Here is an 18,703-nt window from a genome sequence, read left to right as displayed (position 1 = left end):
TATCTGAGATATAGCAGAGCAGTCCCTTTGTATGCAGTCAGACCTAATCAGTGTTTTTTTGTGGACATGACCTGGTTCAAGTGTAACAGCCAGCAGTGACATTCTGTTTAAACAATCTTGTCCAGTACTCAGGTTCGCATGCTTCCTCTTCTCTCTTTGAACTTTAAGCAAACCACAGTTCTGGCAAGTTCAGACATCATAGTAAAACTATGATTAGTCCCAAAGTTTTAGGCCCTCGTGTATGAAAAAATGAGGCTGAAACAAATGTGTTCACAGACTTGGAAACCAGAAAGCAGGCCCTGCTAGATCACATAATATACCTGGTTGTCTGCAATTGTGTTTCAGTAGTGACCAGCCATGTACTTTTGAGCATTTGCTGTTATTTTTGGCCCAGAATAGAAATAGGATTTTTTTTATTTGTCTCCCACATGTGTCTGGCCACTTTGGACCCACTTCTCAGAACTGGCCAGTCCACATACCACTCATGGCGTGACACATGCAGCCATAGTTGATCACTGCACCACTTGTGGAAGTAGCCGAGCCAGTGTTTCCCTGCATTGCTGACCATTCAGCAGCTGAGCAGGGAGATTCGTCATTCCACCTCCTTGCTGGAGTGGTCAGCAGTGCAGGGAGGTGGGGAAGCGCCAGCCAGACTACTTCCACAATTGGTGTGGCATGAACAATGCTGGCCTTCGCACCAAGCCATGAGCAGTAAGTGGACTAGACAGTTCTGGGGAGTGGGTCCAAAATGCCTGGCCACCTGTGGTGAAGGTATTTGTATTCATCTCTGGGAAACGAATACAAATATCCCATCTCTAGTCCAGAACACTGTTGTGCCCTGTTTGGTATGGTTAGCAACTTGTCCTACCCTGTTTGCCTTCCATACATGTATAATGATGTGGGAGCTGTAGTCCCATTGAGTATTATTTGGGAGTAAATAGCGCGATCTTGTAGGTGAGCCCAATACTATCTTTCTTCCACCCTACTATCCAAGAGATGGGTTAGTGAGAAAGATATGCAAGAAAGTCTGCCCCCATGTTTGCATTGTTTTTACACTCAGGTCTTGAGAGTCAAGCTATCTAAAAGAACTCATCCCCCTCTATGAGCCTACCCAGGCATTAAGATAATCAGTGAAGGGCCTTCTCTATCACTGCTTCCAGACTCTGAAACACTTCCTTCTTCCTCCCAGGAGGCTAGGCTGGCCCCATCTTAGCTATCCTTTCCCAAGCAGGCAAATGCTATTTTTTTCAGGAAAGCTTTTCCTTAGTGTTTGGTGGAGGGAGAGCACCATGCCCTTTAATTTTTGGCCCCGTTGGGCAGGGCTCAGCCTCTCGCGTGGCTTCGCCACTGCTTGCGCACATGACTCAGCCCTCTGCACCCTGGGTTTGTCACAACCCCAAACTTAACGTGATAGCTGCACGGAGGAGGAAGACAGCTGTGCAGAGGGAAGCGGAGGCATATACACATGCCCAGCTTAGCAGGAACCTTGCCTGAGAGGAGTTTTTTAAATGGATTGTCGTTCCCTGTTGCTTTTAAATGTGTTTTTAGTATTTATTTTATTTATTGTTTTTAATATAATACCTGCTTAATTGTTAAAATATTTGTATACTTACTGTTCTTAGCATTTAAATATTGTCTTTTAAATGATCTGAACTCCCTTGATTCTTTTTAAGGGAAAAGGTGGGGTAAAAATACATACATAAGGGGAAAGCCATCTTAAAATGTTATTGTGAATACGTTTAAAGTGCTCCCTATTCACTTTCTTTGTCTCTGAATCAACTTAGTAGGATAACCATGCATATTGCTTAGGTTTATAAAGTTGCTTGGTTAGTACCACAGTCCTAAATAATGTTTGTGTAATGCTAATGTAACTCCATTTAATCACTTAGTTTCTTAATACCTCTTGCTATTGGTCAAGTTAAATGTCCATCTGTGTCCATGTTCTGTGTGGCACAGACATAGAAAATTTCTTATTCTAGCTGTTTGTCTACGTGGTTTGGTTCCTGTCTAAAATCATCATATCCATATACACAAATCCTATTTGAAACTGGCAGTAGCTACACTTCTTAGCTTTCACTGTATTTAAAAGGAGTTTTGATTTCATTGTTCTTTCTTTGATTTTTGGTGTAATAGGGATATGCCACCAGAGCTAGGATAGGTATACGTCGAGGGAAGACTGGTCAGGAACTTAAGGAAGCAGCTTTTGGACCAGCAATGGAAACAGCATTTAAAGGTATGTACAGTAAGTATAGCTCAGTGGCTGAGATACCTGACTGTGAAGCTAGAGGTTAGGAGTTCAGTTTCCCACGGTGCCTCCAGCCATCCAACCTGTGTGGCCCTGGACAAGCTTCACAGTCCCAGCGCTGCCCCCCCCCCAAAGAATGGAATGGTGAACTACTTCTGAATATTTTCTACCTGGGGAACCCTGAAAAAATTACCATAAGTCAGCACATGATTATAGATACGGCTGTGGTTTATAGATTTTTTATATATTTCAAATGTCCTAAGTGATTAGCTGTATTTTTATTTTGGAAATGTTAACCTGTGGGCATGCAATAGTTGAAACAGTTGATTATAAATTGTTTTTTTAATGGTGTGTAAAGATGCTATTTCTAAGAGGTGATGTAAAAATAATTTAATTACATTCATTTATTTTTAAATTGGTTTTAACATACTATCTAAGCTTAATACAGTGTCTCTGCACTGTTCCGCTGCAAATGTTTATGATTCAATTTCACATCTAACTGAAGCTTTTTAAGCCTAACAGTTTTCTGTAAAGTAGTTGCATAAGCATTATGGGGCTCTGTATTTTAATCTCTCTCTGTGCTTGTGACTCTCCCCTCCCCAATCATAATGATCTTTCTCTTGGGCCACTGAAGGATTGATCCCAAAAATTAATTTTTGCTGTTTGGGACTGGAAGGATAGGGAAAGAGGTGTCAGTGTTCCTTGCATGGTACAAAAAAATGGCTGATATGTTCTAGACAGCACAGTGCAGCTTTCCTCAATCTAGAGCCTTCCAGATCTTTTGGACTAGAGTGCTACTGAATCCAACCCACATGACCAGTTGGCCGAGGTTCACAAGGTTTTGGGAACAACTCTGAGGGTTCAAATTTTACCTCCTCTGGTTTCAACAGAGACACTGGGGACACTTGCTTTGGAAAATCATAACTATGTTTTATTAGAACATGCAACAGCAAGTCCATATGCTCAAACTCAACTTCTGCATTGTCTCCCATCGCCAACGGGTTCCACGAGGGCATCCAAACGTCTTTATTAAAGGGGTTACTGTGTGAGTCATTCCAAGGTCCCTTCGCAAACAGATTACAGCTTTCCATCTCAGCAGCCTCTGCCTCAGGGTTTAATAGCGGGGTGGTGTCTTCATCTTGCCCCTCCAACTCATAAGGGTCTTCCTCTCCTCGAAGAGAGGCCCATGGTCCATCAGGTATCCCCTCATCTGGGCTTCCTCCAGACACCATAACTGATGTTCCTTTTCCTCCCTTTCTACCACCTCCTTCCCTAAGCCGCCTGCACCACTCTCTGGCTTCCGACTCACCCCAGTAGGAAGGGCGCTGTGGCAGCCCCCTTCTCCATCTGTAATCAACTTCTTTCTAGGGATCTGCACCTTCTCTCATTTTCCGGTCCATGGGTCCTCTACCCATATCATTTCCCAACCCCCCCTCCTCCGGTATTACGTCCACCTCCCCTTTTATAACTCCCATTCCGCCTCTACAACAGACCTCCCTCCTCTTCCTGCCAAGTCACTCCTGGTCTGACTGGCCACTGTCATCTTTGACAGTTCCCGCTCTAATTTCCAGGTATCAGCTCCCCGCTGTATAGTCTCCACAGGTGGTGTAGGCGGGTCTGTCTGCTCCTCTTGTTCCTTTTTGAAGGAGGATGACACTCCGGCGAGAGCTTCTACCCTCTCACCTTGCGTCTCACAACAACACAGCTGGGAACAAAGTTCTGGTCTAGATGGGCATTCTAAAAACTATTCAGTGAGCATGTAGTTTTTTCTGTTTCACAACATCTCTACACTTAAATGTCAATTGTCTCTAATTGCAGATTGTGTAAATCAGAAAACATGATCATTCAGCTATTTGTCTGTGTTTTATAAGTGGCCACGCAATGAAAAATTTATGAACTTTCGCTGGCATGTTCCTTAACTGATGATGGAAATATACTTGAACTATTTTTGTTGTTTTCCAGTGGATCAGATGGGAAGATGGGTCGTTGCTGGCGGTGCTGTCGTAGGGCTTGGTGCCCTTTGTTACTATGGATTGGGAATGTCTAATGAGGTTGGAGCCATTGAAAAAGCCGTGTAAGTAAAATACCTAAAGTTCTTTGAAGTTTTTCAATCTAAAAACAAAGTAGTGAAAATGTATTTCAGTAAAAACCTGATTATAGCTACGGCTGTTGTTTTTGAAAAACACACTTGAAAAGTAATTGTGTCTCATGAGATGAGCTTCTGCTTTATGGAACCTGGAACTAGACAGGGTTTTCGTCCTTTAAAAATGATATAGCTAAATTGGCAATTGGTTGGGAGGGAACACATTAGATGAAAGCCTGTTGTTTAGCATAGTTTATCACACTAGCATAGTATATCCACTGGCTCAGTGAATTAGTGATTTGGTGGGTCAGTTCTGAAAATTCTGTTGATTCAAATAAGTCTACTCTAATTGCAACTTACTTCACTATACTAAACTAAGTTGCAGTTAGAGTAGGCCCATTTGAATCGATGGAACTTAGAGAGGACTTGACTCATTAAATCCTCATTGATTTATCATACCTACAATGGAGGAGTTCCTGAAGAAGCTGTTGGACATTACAGAACTAGATGCACTTTCAGAAGCACTATGAGAACAACCAAGGGACTATGCAAAACAAAGTTGGAACTTAATATATGTTTGGGCCCAGGGACAGACCAAAGGATAGGGCAAAATGATTGATGTGTTTTTTCTTCCTTCAATGCTCTCTGGAAACTTGGGAAATTTGGGATTCAATGAGATCTGAATCTCTGTCCTCAAAGGGGGAGGGGGGATTTTTTCCTTTTTTTCTCATTTCTTTCTTTTTTTCTATTTTATCTTATATTGCACATTTGTTTGTAGCTGATAGATTTATATGTTCAAATTAAATAAAAATGATATTGGGAAAAATCCTCATTGATTTGTTTATTCGGCTATTGTAAGGAGCAGGACTTTGTGGATTTAGGTGTCCCTGAGTTTGAAAGGAAATTGGAAATATTAGAAATTCAGAGAAGAGTAATTATCCTCGGTTTACTGTCAATAGAGTGCTGTTACCACAGAAGAAAATGTGGTCAGTAATAGCCCAGTGGCTTGGGTCTCTGGCTGCAGAGCTAGAAGTTGGGAGTTCAGTTCTCCACTGTGCCTCCTGGATGGGCTGAACCTGATGATCCTTGATGGGCTGGACTTGATGATGGGTCCCTTGCAGCCCTGAGGTTCTAAGATTATTCTTATAAAATTTACATCATTTAAATCTCAGTTGACAAAGGGATGTGGTAACTTGCTGCAGTAGTAAGTTGCAGCTAGAGTAAGCCCATTGAACTAATGCCATGTTCAGAGGAGTTGACTCACCAAATCCCTAGTGAGTCAAATGGACCTACTCCAGTTGTGAGTTACTCCTGGATTTCAGCCAGTGAGGGGAAATTAAAACTTGTATCAATTCAGAATAAGGGCATGGTGCTGTTTAAGGATGGGGCTTCCATATTTTAACAGAAAAAAATGAAAGAGGCTTTTTTGTTTTTATTTTTTATTAATTTCTGAAATAGAACCTCTAAAATACAAATGGTTTGTATTAATAAAAGAGAGGAACACGAAAATTTCATGTTAACTCATGTTTTCCTCTTTCATGTAAACTTTCCTTTACCCTTTCTATGTCAAATCTTTCACCTTTTAACCATTTTTTCATCCTTTGTGTGTCAAGGTGGTTGGTCTTTTTCATCCAGTAGCTTCATGAGGGCTCTACTGAAGATGTGGTATGACCAACAGGATGTCAGAAGCCAATCAGAATGTCTGATAGAAAGGGAATGTTGAATTTGTAGAAGGACTTGGAACCCAGTGAAGAGTAGATTTGTTTATTTGTTTTGCTTCACAGTGTTTTCTTGCCATTTTTCTTGATTTGGGAGGATTCCCCCCTTCTTTGGATTATTTTTGCTGATGCCAAGCAGTTTGTCTGTGCCATTGTACCTGCATTGGGATTGTGGCTTTTTACCACTGATTTATTTGAGGGGGGAGGGCTTTGATGTTTGTCTGGAGGTGGGGGGGTGGCTATTTCCTTTATTGGATTATTTTTGCTGCTGCCTGTTTGACACAAAAAATTGAAGACAAGACAATACTTAAGTGGTGTAGGGGGAAAATATTCCCTTATTCTGTTAGACTTTTTTTTCCAATATATTACCATGTGTGCTCTTTGATGACTTTTCTTTCTCAGGTACTCTTATCTGCTTTTAGAGTAGATTGATTCTTTGTTGCCATGCCTCTCTGCTTTTTTTGGAGTAGTATTTAAGTGTTCTTTAGAGCAGTGTTCCTCAACCTTGGGCCTCCAGATGTTCTTGAACAACTCCCAGAAGCCTTCACGACCACCTTTGCTGGCCAGGATTTCTGGGAGTTGAAGTCCAAGAACATCTGGAGGCCCAAGGTTGGAGAACACTGCTTTAGAGCTCTTGAAGTGTCAAGAAACACAAATGGGAAATCCTAAATGAAATAAAATTAAAGAGGTTTTCCTTTCGTTTAAATTGAAAGGATTGGTGCTTGAAAAATACAAAAACAAAAGAGGCATCTCTTGAGAGAAAGGAAAGGAAACAAACAGGAAAATGTTTGCCCTGCACATCCCTGGTCCTGTTTCCCCAACTCTTTTGATTCCTGTGTCAATAATTATAATTAGAGAAAATATTAGGGGGGGCTTTCATTTTAACACTAGCATAGCATTCATCATAATATTAACATAACATTAACATAGACAACAAAATTGTCGCGTCCTCCCAGTGTCCCTTGTTTGTTCTCCCCAAACACAGGTCCACCCTCTGGATGCGTTTCCTCTTTTTACACTGCCACCAGTGGATCTAGTCCACACTATACCAAATATATCTCAGACACCTGCTGCCAATACAGCAGGTTTATTAATCTTTTAGTGGGTATGTAAATCACAGATGTAAATCACAGTTGTTGAGGATCATTCATTAAATTGGATTGATTACACGTTTGCTTGTATGTGTTTTATTCACAGTAACCACTTTAGCAATATTCTTTAATCATCTATGCTCTATTCCTTTTAACTCTTTCCTATTCTCTATAACACTCCAACTCTCCAATCTCTGTCTTAACTCTCTCAATTCAACATCCTAACTCTCTCACTTCCATTCCTTATATACCTCCTTCTCTTTGTCTCTGTCTAACTGTCACTCTAACTCTGCCCCTCCTGTCCTATCATAGGCTTCTGCAATTGAGCTCCATATGATGGACAGGAATAACGTGGGCATTCTGCCCACGTTATTATTATTAATTATTAAGCAACCTGCCATTAGAAAAAGATGTGGTTGCAGGGAGATGAGTTAGTGACTAAAGTCCAGTTCATTAGAGCTGGTTTAGTTTAATAAGCATGCTTGTAGTATAGACCCATTCCAATAGTGTGATCTATATTAATCATGTGTAACTTTTTGCACTCACCCCCCCCCCAAACTAGATCTGTTCTTAGTATGGCTAAATTTTAATCCAGTCTGTGAAATTTGATCATTTTGTAAGTACCAGAGTATTTGTAAATAATACCTGCTGTGTTGGAGGACCAGCATAATTCTTAAGCCTTGTATTACAGCCGTGTTTCATTTAAAAACAAACAAACTGATTTTTAGTCTTCAGAGCAGTTTTGGTTCCATTGATCTGAATGGGCTATTTTCTGTTTTTGTTCCATAAAATGTTTATAACATTTTCTATTTGATTCCAGTATTTGGCCACAGTATGTGAAAGACAGAATTCGTTCCACCTATCTGTACTTTGGGGGAAGTGTTGGTTTGACTGCCTTGTCTGCGGTACTTGTCAGTAGATCTCCTGCCCTGATGAGTATGATGACAAGAGGTTCCTGGCTGGTGAGATCTGTTTTTAGTGTTATCTATCTAAAGTATTTGATAATGTCAACCTCTCATTGATTGGGTAAAAAAATTTGTAGCCTCCAATAGCTTCTTAAATTGCAGTGGATGAACAGGCAGTATTTTGTAGATCAATTGTGGTGCCACAGTGGGTACATTAGAGTTTTATTTTATTTTACTTCCTTTCTCTCTTTCTTTTCATTTGTGTGGTGCCTTTCTCCCAACTATGGGATGAAAAGCAGCTTCCAAATGGTCAAAAAACAAAACTACAGTAAAATACAACAGTAAAAAAAAGAAGTAAAGATATGCCAGTATTAAAATAATTACTTAAAACTGCTAAAAGCACATTAAGAAGCATAGCTTGGAAACCAAAAAAGCAGAGATGTAAGATCCTCCTAATAAAAATACATGTAATCACAAACTCTTATTTGCTACAGTCCTGCAAAACCTGTCTCAATATTGCAATAACCAAGGTCATCCTGAAACAACTATAAAGTGTGTAATACAGTAAAACAGTTGTAAAAATGATTTGCAAATAATAATAATCTTTTACAGGCAATAGGAGCAACCTTTGCAGCAATGATTGGAGCTGGAATGTTGGTTAGATCAATAGATTATGAACAAAGTCCTGTCCCTAAACATCTGGCTTGGATGCTACATGCAGGTAGGGAGCTCATAATATGCTGGAACTTTCTTAAAAGGCATGAAATATAATTAATATTGAGAATTAGCCTGAACAGGTCACCTGCTATAGTTCTTTATCCAAAGATAGAGTTTCGGCTTGCGGTGATAACTCACTTGGCAAACCTCAGCTGATAGTGACAATTAATTGTGTGATTGTGAGCACTACACAGCAGTGCCGTGTCTTATTGTTAGATCCCTCACTTCTCTAGGGAACAAAACAGCTTGAAGGGGGTTTACAGTATTCCAGGACAGCGGCTGTCCTGAGGGAGGAGGTACCATTCTTCCTCATTAAGCAAAACATAGTATGACTGAATGACCTCTAGCAATGGATTCTCATAAGATCTAAGGAGGTGATTACTCCTGCACTGCTCCATTGCCTTAACCTGATTTAGGTACAAGCTGCTATTTTTTGTTGGCTGTAGAACAGTGTTACCCAGTCTTGAGTAACCTAGGTGTTCTTGGACTGCAATTCCCAGAAACCCTGGCCAGCATTGCTGATGTTGAAGGCTTCTGAGAATTGCAGTCCGAGAACACGTGGGGTACCAGAGGTTGGGGACCAGTGCTGTAGAAGGACATAGATGTCTTTTCCTGCTCCATAGAATGTTGAGTAGTGTTATTTGATTTTAGGTGTAAAAGGATTTCTGCCTGTTTTGCTATGAAATGCCTGTTGTGTGGGCAGAAAGTAGAATACTTTTAAATACAGTACTTCCTCCTTCTCTCCTATGGCTCCTATGGCTTCCAAGCAGTGAAGCAGATTACTTGTAAGTTGTTCAAGTCATGGAACAGGAAAAGGAAGTTTTTAATTACTGAAATCTCTCCTTGCTGGCAATATCCTCACCTTCTATAGATATAACACAGGCAACTGAATTTTGGCCACTGTTTAATGTATCCCTTATCACCCTTAGTCCCCTGATAAAATCCCCCAAAATGTTCAATGGATGTAATGTGCCTTGTATGCAGTTGGGCCTTTGAATTTACAGGAACATCTCTTTCCTCACTTAGGTGTTATGGGTGCTGTGGTGGCTCCTCTGACTCTTCTGGGTGGCCCCTTGCTCATTCGAGCTGCTTGGTATACAGCAGGTATTGTAGGTGGGCTCTCGACTGTGGCCATGTGTGCACCAAGTGAGAAGTTTCTGAACATGGGAGCACCTCTGGGAATTGGATTTGGCTTTGTGCTTGCATCCTCCATTGGTAAGAAAAGTTCTGTTAAGAATATGATTTAAATATACAGAATGAAGGTTCCCTCTAAGCTGTGTGTGTGCGCGACTCCATCTCCCTCCATGCAGCTCTCTTCCTCCTCTGCGCAGTGACTGCGTTCAACCCCTTTTGTTTCGGTCACAACGGAACCAACCCTGTACGCAAGGAGCGGAGTTGTGTGTACACACACAGGTGTGCAATTGTGTGTGAGAGGCAAGAGCCTCGCCCAACGGGGCTGAAAATTAGAGGGTACATTGTACAGAATCAAAATTTCTTAGTCATGTTGAAATTATAGATCAGGTTTTAAATATCTGTGCTCTTTTAAAAGCTGCTTATAAATGCTGTTACATATTGTGATTTGTTCATCTGTAGCCTTCCTGTTAAGCTGTATTTGCTTGCCACCATCTTAGAAGTCTTTAAAACCAGAGCTCAGGCTTGGTGTGCAATTCTCATGCCTACTCTGCCCTGATGAACTGACAAAAAAGAGATACTTTACTTCTAGAGTAAATCAAAAAGAAAAAATCCTAGAAGTAGTCTGTGATATTCAGGGTTACGCATGCACCTGGAAAACATGGTTGATAGCAGTATCTTGTTCAGACATCGTGCATTCTGTTGTAGGGGGAGGATTTTGCAGGACTGTGCAAGTATGCGTTCACAAAATGCAGAGTTTCTTCCTCATGCCGTGTGTACATATCTTCCAGGATCAATGTTCTTGCCACCCACATCTGCATTGGGTGCTGGCCTCTATTCCGTTGCTGTGTATGGTGGATTAGTACTTTTTAGTTTGTTCCTGCTTTATGATACTCAGAAGGTTATAAAACGTGCAGAGACTCAACCACTGTATGGTTTGGGAATACAGAAGTATGATCCCATCAACTCGTAAGTGTTCTCTCTTGCTTAACATTAGTTTGATATGATTAGTTTAGTAAACCTCAGGCCAGTGGGATGTAAGAAGTCAATTTTATTGAGTCTGTACTTTACTATACTAGTCCATTTCCATTACAAGTGCTGATTTTGTTCTATAAAGCCCTAAGTGATTTGGGTCCAGGCTGTCTGAAAGACTGTTGTTCCCATATGAGCCTGCCTAGATTTTAAGATTTTCAGAGGATACCTTTTTCTTCGTCCCACCACCCTCCCAGTTAAGCCTGGTGAGGATGTGAGAGAGGACATTTCTAAGGTTGCTTTCAGACTCTAAAACCCCCTTCCAGGGGAGGTAAGGCTGGCCTCTTCCCTGCTGTCTGTCTACTAACAGCAAAGGTCTTTCTGTTTGAGCTTGTTTTGGGCAAGCAAGTGGCTACCAGTGGAGGATATTGTCTTTTTAAAGCCTCACTTAATGTTTTTTAAATTTTCTTAATATTTTTACTCATTGGTTACCTTAAATATTAATTTTTAAATTGTTTTTAATATTGTGATTTATAGCATTTTTAGCTTCATTTATCGTTTAAATATTTATAAGTCACATTGAGTCCCTTTATTGGAAGACAGGTAGGATAAAACAAAGTCAATGAATATGCCATCTTAGAGGCATGTTGGAAATGTTTACATAGTATTCAAAGACTGTGTTCAGAGATTCCAGAGAAGTCTATGGGGTATTAATCCTATGCACATGATGTGTGTTGTTTGTGTTTAAAATGCACTTATAAAATAAGATTCTAATACCATACAATTACGATGTTGCTAATTACTCCTCTTTCTGCAACAGCCTTTTGCCTTAAATGAAATGAAGTGCTGGAGAATTGAACTTTTTTTAAAGCACTGGTCACTGTTACTGGAAAAGGGAGGCTGAGAAGCCCCTTACATACCTACAGCCCTTTAAGTCTGCCTTTTGCAGTATAATTGGCCAAGCTACTAGGACCCTGAAAAGACCCTGCTACTTTTACCAAGGAGTAGGTTGAAAGGAGTCTATGTCGGAGCATTGTGACATATTGGCCAGTGGTGGGTTCAAGGGAAGTTAAATGTTCTGAAGTGCAAACATCCCAATGCGTCGTGTTGCCTTCATTATCATTCCTTATCTAACAATCTATGGTGTTGCACTTGAGGCCATACCTCATGTCTTTGCTCCCTTCTCAGTATTTATAACCAGATCAATCTTCCTTCCCCAACCAGATTCCATACTGAGATTTTTCAGTATGTTGCAAGACTACCTTTCTAGAATTCTCCAAACACTGGCCCTACTGTTGATGCAGTTAGAGGATCATAGGATTCCCACTTCTCCATTACGTTATGTTGCTTCCATAATCATGTCCTCTTAAAGTTAGCATGGGACTAAGAATAATGTGTGAGGAAGGAACAGCTGTTTGTGTCCTTAGCAGTTCTGTGCAAATGTGGCTGGTCATGTTTTCCCAGATTGGCTCATGAGCCACACAGTGAGACCAGCTCCTTGATAACTTAGCATTTACAGATGATGGGTATTATGTCAGCAATGTGATTTACTCTGCATTTCTTGTGGAATTGTGGCCTTCCACAAACAACTCATTGCTATCTTTCTTGACATCTGCCTCCAAGACTGAGAGACTGGGTTGAATAAGAATAGTTTCCAGATAGCCAAATAAGGAAATTTTATAGAAGTCTGTGGTTCTTAATGACACAAGATAATAAAAGTATATGTGGGCAGTTTATGTACTCAGCATTCATTTAGGTCAGTACCTTTTATGAACTTATTTGCAAGTCCATTGCAGAAAAGGACAGTGAGTTGTTTAGTCATAATAGTGTAAACTAATATTTTCCCACTTAAAAGCATTATCCATATTTATTTATTTATTTATTTATTTATTTATTTATTTATTTATTTATTTATTTATTTATTTATTTATTTATTTGGCTTTTATACCGCCCATCTAGATGCATCTATTCTGGGCGGCTTACAGTCCAAAAAAGGCAATGAAGTTAAAATCATCAATAAAAAGACTAAAACAAATCAACATAATCCAAGATGGAAAAAACAGGAGAAGGAATTAAGTAATGGCAGGATGGAAGGCCTGCCTGAAGAGCCAGGTCTTCAGTTTACTCTTAAAAACTTCCAGTGAGGAAGCGAGGCAGGTCTCAGGGGGGGAAGATGTTCCAAAGGTGAGGGGTCACCGCTGAGAAGGCCCGGTTTCTAGTTTTTTCCTTCCGGGTCTCTCTCAGAGTTACCAGCTTAAATGCAGAATCATAGTAAAAGTTAATTTTGCTATTTGATGAGTTAATGGCTGTTTTCTTTTTGTTTCAGGTGCATGGGTATTTACATGGATACTCTCAACATCTTCATCAGAGTGGCTACCATGCTTGCAACTGGTGGTGGAGGCAGAAGGAAATAGATGGCAGCTTCCTTAGCAGGCTGTATCAGCAGATCATCAGACACTTTGGCTTGTCTGCTTAGTGCATAATATTAAATAAAACCACTGTTGTGTACAAGCAGCTGATGTAGAAGTCAAATACTCTGACCATTTCAACAGGATCTTTATTTTCAGTATAATGTTGACTTGGTGTTCTGTGTAATTAAAAAAAACAGTCGAGTGGAAACAAAATTGCTAGGTACCATTCAACACTTCTCCCTATTTTTTGAAATGGAAAAGAAATTCATTTCAATATGTATATTTATAGCAGGTGTAAAGTTTCTTTCCTTCTCAAAAAAGAAAAGAAAAAGAAAGGACATGGCTCTTTTATGACATGCTGCAGTTTTGCTTTATATATAGAACCAGCATGATTGTGCACAATGCTTAAGCCAATGTGAATTTTAGGAGATGACTATACAAAATGTGGGCATCTAATTGCACTAAAGTACACAACATATTGATAACACCTAAATATAGCCCCAGTGCCTTGATTGGTCACGAAGAGAAATGAAGAATGGGACCTCCCAAACAATGGCTGTTAATCTACATCGCCCCCTCTCGGCCACATTTCAGCAGAAGACCGAGGAATTATCTAGGTAGTTACCCAACAGTTGTGATTGTAAAGCCTAGGTAAATTGATAGGGGAGAGGACTATTTGAATAGCGTGCAAAAGAAAAGAAATCAATGTGGGAACTTCAGATCTCTGATTTTCCTTGAGCTACATTGGGATACAATCTTCTTTTTGAAACGTAATTTCCTGTCTGTTACCAATTTAATACTGCTGCATTCAAGTGGCAGTTTCTTTAGATCTTACTGGGGAAAAAATAAATCACCCTCACTTCCAAATATTAAGTTAATTTGCCTTTCCCTTGAATTTTACAAGGACACTTGTGGAATGGTAATGGTACGTAATATTTTAATAACCTGGAGAAATGAGTTTATGTAAATTCATCAGGTAAAATAAATGTTACTTTGCACTTGAATGCTGTGGTATTCATCTGTCTTTCTTCCATCATACCATTCTGTTTGTGTCAGTTTCTGAAACAATAAAAGTTGAAGCCCACCATTTAATTGGTCTTGTTTTCTCTGAAATGCCAAAGAGGTAGTTGATCTTTTAATAAATATTTCATTACGGCTGAAGTCATTTTTAGTTTTATAGTTAGGTCTTAGATATTAAATATTTCATGGTTTTAACACGCACTATATGCATTCTGCTTAGTAACACATTTTCTCCAAATCTAGCCATTCATTAAATTAGATATTTGTCCCAAATATCATCCCTGTGGTCTTGCAAAAGAACCATTTACTTGTTTTGCTCTGTCATTTCCTACTATCTCTGTTGAAGATTTGGCAAAGTTGTAATTATTCCCAATTAATAGTTGGGCCTGCATTCTTTTCTAGTGGCCAGTAATTCTACACATAGTTTTGAGAAATCCTGTTCCCAAAATGTGATTTTTTTTTTCTCACTGGATTCTGTATGCCAGCAGTCCCCAGCGTTTTTGGGGCCATAAACCAGCTGCGGGGGAGCGAGCGCCATGTGCGGGGGCGCCACCTCTGCATGAGCATGGTGGGTGTGTTGTGCACGTGCGTGAGCATGACAAGTGGCCCCATGGGTGCGATGCCCACCCCGCAAGCACAACACACCTACCATGTGTGCAGGGGGATGGAGATCTGTATCCATGGCCCAGTTCCAGCAAGCCCACAGACTGGCGGCTGACAACCCCTGCTATATCCTGTCGTCTATGAATTGCTCTCAAATAGCCCTTATACAGAAGCTTTACATATCTCTTACAAATTTGCCTAGGATGAAATGCAGAAATTCATTGTCATGGATTGCTCAAGAGTTAATACAGTGTATACAGTACTTCAAAATACAATAAAGACGAAAGAAAAATGACTTCTGTTTTTCTCTTCTGCCATTCCTTTGTACTGTTTAGACCTTTTAGAAATGTAGAATGGTTCCAGAGAACAGCATGTGCTGAGTCAGAAAGTGACTTTCCCTCCCCTTTTAGGGATTCTTTTAGCAAACGATCTGAGGACTCCAATGAAAGGCAACAGCTGGTGCAGGAAACCAAGGGGTCCTCCACAGTGAGCAGTTGCTTTCTTGCAATTTCCCCTTCAATTACAATGTTTGTGTAATGGAGTAAGAAGGGGGGCTGTATTATGCTGACCTTTCATTCACCACTCGTTTAAGGTCATCATGGCAGTTGTCACTATGTTTGCTGTTCATCCTTTGTCACAGTGACTGGAAAAGGAAGATGCCAAAATTACAGTGGTACCTCGACTTACGAACGTAATCCATATTGGAATAGTGTTTGCAAGTCAAAAAGTTCGTAAGTCGAAGCACCATTTCCCATAGGAATGCATTGAAAACCAATTAATCTACTCCAGCCGAAGGGAAAAAAAATACAAAAAAATGAAAATGAACAGAGCAAGTCCCATGCTGGGACTGCAAAAAAAAACATCAAAAAACAAAACAACACAGAAACAACCCCCACCAGCCCAAACCTACCCTCCAAAACCCACCCAGATCAACTTTTTTTAAAGGAAAAAGCACCTTACCTCCACTGCCACGCCTTCAGCGGCGGTCACTCATGAGTAGACCCGTACCACGGATGGGCAGAGAGCACACCGGCTTCCGCCTCCTGCTCAGCAGAAGTAAAAGAGTTCCCTGACTCCCTGCTCTAACCATTGGGACGAAAGAGCTACAAAGTAGCAGCCTCTGCCACCAATGGTTTGAATTTCCTGCCCTTTTCCCCTGCCTTTTTTCATTCATTGGTCGAAGCTCCATTCGCAAGTCGATGCTGATTTTTGCGGACGGAGCTGTTTGTAACTCGAAAAGTTCATAACTAGGGACATTTGTAAGCCGAGGTTCCACTGTATGGGAAGGAATGAGAGTTTAACAACTGCCATCCTGGAAGGGACATCTGTTAGAACCATCTGGGCCTTCTAACACTACAATGACTCCTAGGCTGTCTCCCATCCAGCTGTGAACCTAGATGTCTTCTAGAGCAGGGGTCCCCAACTCCTGGTCCATGGCATGGTGTCGGTCTGTGGGCTTCGCAGGACCGGGCCATAGAGACAGATCTCCCACCCACTCCACACGCCTGCATGGTGGATGTGATGCGTGTGCATGCCCCACTCACCCACAAGTATGCGACGCCCACCCCATAAGCACAGGGTACCCCCACCCACCCCTGCGCAGGACCCCGCCCTCAACTGGTCCATGGTTCCGAAAAGGTTGGGGACCACTAATCTAGAGTCCACTTATTATATGAACAAACCTTTGTTTGTATTTCTGTATTTCTAACATCAATGATAGCTTTCTGTATTTTATGCCTGGATCTCTGGCCAAAATGTAACAAAAATGAAAATACTGTTCTCGATCATCTGATTAACTCAAGTTTCTCCCTAAAAATAACTTGTTTAATCTTCCAGAGTCCAGCACTCTATTGTGTTATTAAAGTCTGGAAGAATTTGCATGGTTTTATTTTAAAAGTGTATGACTTGTGTGGCAAATTAATATTATTTTTAAATTGTTGGGTTTTTTTGGCCTGGACCTCTGGCCAAAATGTAACAAAGGACTGTACAGCAGATATTTCCTGAGGGAAATATCTGCTGTAGTTCAGGAGATGCATTAGTGCTCTCTTGCACAGAATTCTAAATATTCTGCCAAATAGCAAATTGACAGCATTTTACAGGATGCAGCCATGGCAGTTAAAATAGAGCTGAAGTGCTGTGACTCGTGTAGAAAAGAGACACCCATAGACTCTGGTAAAGGTGGCGTGTGTGAGAGTGAGTGAGTGAACGAAGCACTGAGGAAACAGGAGGATTATTGATGAACGACAACATCATATGGACACCCAGCATTTCAAACTAAAGGCTTAGTGTGGAAGCAGCCTATGTCGGAAATGGCATTTCCATTTGTCCTATCATACTTTGTTCATGTACACAGTGCCACTAGTGTGCATCAGGGTGGGGCTGTGAAGTTTCTCAGATCGTTTAGTGAACGACTTGCATCAGCCCCATCTTGCGTAGCATGTGGAATGAACTATAATCTACAAACATTTGAAGGGCTAAAAAATTTCCCCACCCTCAATAGACAGGTTATCTTACCATAAGATAAGGGCTCCGTTCCATATCTCTGGTGGCTTAGAGTCTGTCATAAAGACTCAAGGTGATTTTCCTTCTTTATCTCTAGTGGCCCTATCACTACTATTGGATCTCTTGTGTTGAATTGTGTTGTAAGACTCTGAAACTCTACTTACTTAGTCTCAGCCTCTGGAAGCTATAGACCTTACGATGGATAGGCTCTAAATTTTTGGACTAAAGAAAGATGTGATATGGTCAGACCTTATGACATCTTGAGCAAAATCCTGTTGGTGTAGTTACGACAGCATAACCTGGAACTGGGTGCCAGAAATGAAACTAATTGAAAGATTTTTATCCCGTTTTCATGTTTCAAGGCTCCTTTGGGCATCCTTTTCGCTGGGGAAGCCTTTGGGAACCTTGACACAGTGGGGGTGGAAGCTTTTAATAGCCATAATTCTCCATAATGGCAAAAGAAAGCCCTAGGGAGCCTTGATCCTGAAGAGAGGATAGGAAGCTTTCAATTTGTTCAAATTTCCAACACCCAGATCTGGTTTACAGCAGTGTAACTAGGTCAACAGGATTTTGCCCCTTTTGTCAAGTCAACAATGCATTATCGTGCATGGTGTTAACAACCCGTGTATAATGGTGTTGGTTGATTGTAATAAGATAAGGGCTCTGTTCCAAAATATGTGAATGGTAATCATAAACTCCCAATACTATAACGTATTGCATTTTTTAAAATTTAGTATTAATAATGCATTTGGTTGGGAATAGATTTTTGCACTCATGTTGCCTATTCATGTGAGACCTGAGCCTGTATATGTCCATGCATGCATCCTAAATTAGGTTTATTTATTATTTCACTTAAATTCTTACACTTTTTAAAATTCAGTAACTGCAGTAACATTGTGCAGTGTGCAGCTGCAATGCACAAGGAGCATATGTGTGTTTGAGGGGTGGAGAACCATAGGTTAGTGTAAAGGGCTTGCAAATTTACGTAATAGCTGTAGATCTTGGTTGACCAAAGGGGTTTTCTTGGGCGGAGGGGTGGCTAGCATTTGTCACATGGCTACCCAAGAACCAGTCTGGTCACCCAGTTTTTCTCTTAAATTGGGATAGTGCTGTAACATCACCAGCCCCTGTCCTGAATCTCAGCCTTTCAGGTGTTTGACAGCTACCAGAACCACAGACAAAACTGTATTTTTCATGAACTGCCCTAGAAAATCTGCAGCTCCCCAAATGTGAGTAACACTGGGTGTAGTGCTGCTATTTGGAACAGTATTGTCCTCCTTAATTTAGGTGCATGTCCAAGACTTA

General features: G+C 40.7%; 1 protein-coding gene across 5 annotated transcripts in view; it reads left to right on the top strand.

Moving 5' to 3' along the window:
- GHITM (growth hormone inducible transmembrane protein) overlaps positions 1-14,360 on the top strand; it is a 28,267-nt gene extending 13,907 nt beyond the window's left edge. For all 5 annotated transcript variants that reach the window (XM_072995069.2, XM_072995067.2, XM_072995070.2 and 2 more), the window contains exons 3-9: positions 2,134-2,233; positions 4,208-4,319; positions 7,958-8,099; positions 8,655-8,763; positions 9,786-9,974; positions 10,682-10,859; positions 13,189-14,360. In XM_072995069.2, coding sequence (XP_072851170.2) covers positions 2,134-2,233; positions 4,208-4,319; positions 7,958-8,099; positions 8,655-8,763; positions 9,786-9,974; positions 10,682-10,859; positions 13,189-13,276 — 918 coding nt within the window. In that variant the 3' untranslated portion in view covers positions 13,277-14,360. The remainder of the gene's footprint in view (positions 1-2,133; positions 2,234-4,207; positions 4,320-7,957; positions 8,100-8,654; positions 8,764-9,785; positions 9,975-10,681; positions 10,860-13,188) is intronic.
- The last annotated feature ends 4,343 nt before the right edge of the window (positions 14,361-18,703 follow it).

Source organism: Pogona vitticeps, chromosome 3 (assembly GCF_051106095.1).
Source record: "Pogona vitticeps strain Pit_001003342236 chromosome 3, PviZW2.1, whole genome shotgun sequence".
Lineage (NCBI taxonomy): Eukaryota > Metazoa > Chordata > Lepidosauria > Squamata > Agamidae > Pogona > Pogona vitticeps.
Note: the sequence above shows the minus strand (reverse complement) of the source record. Positions and strands in the feature narration are given on the sequence as shown.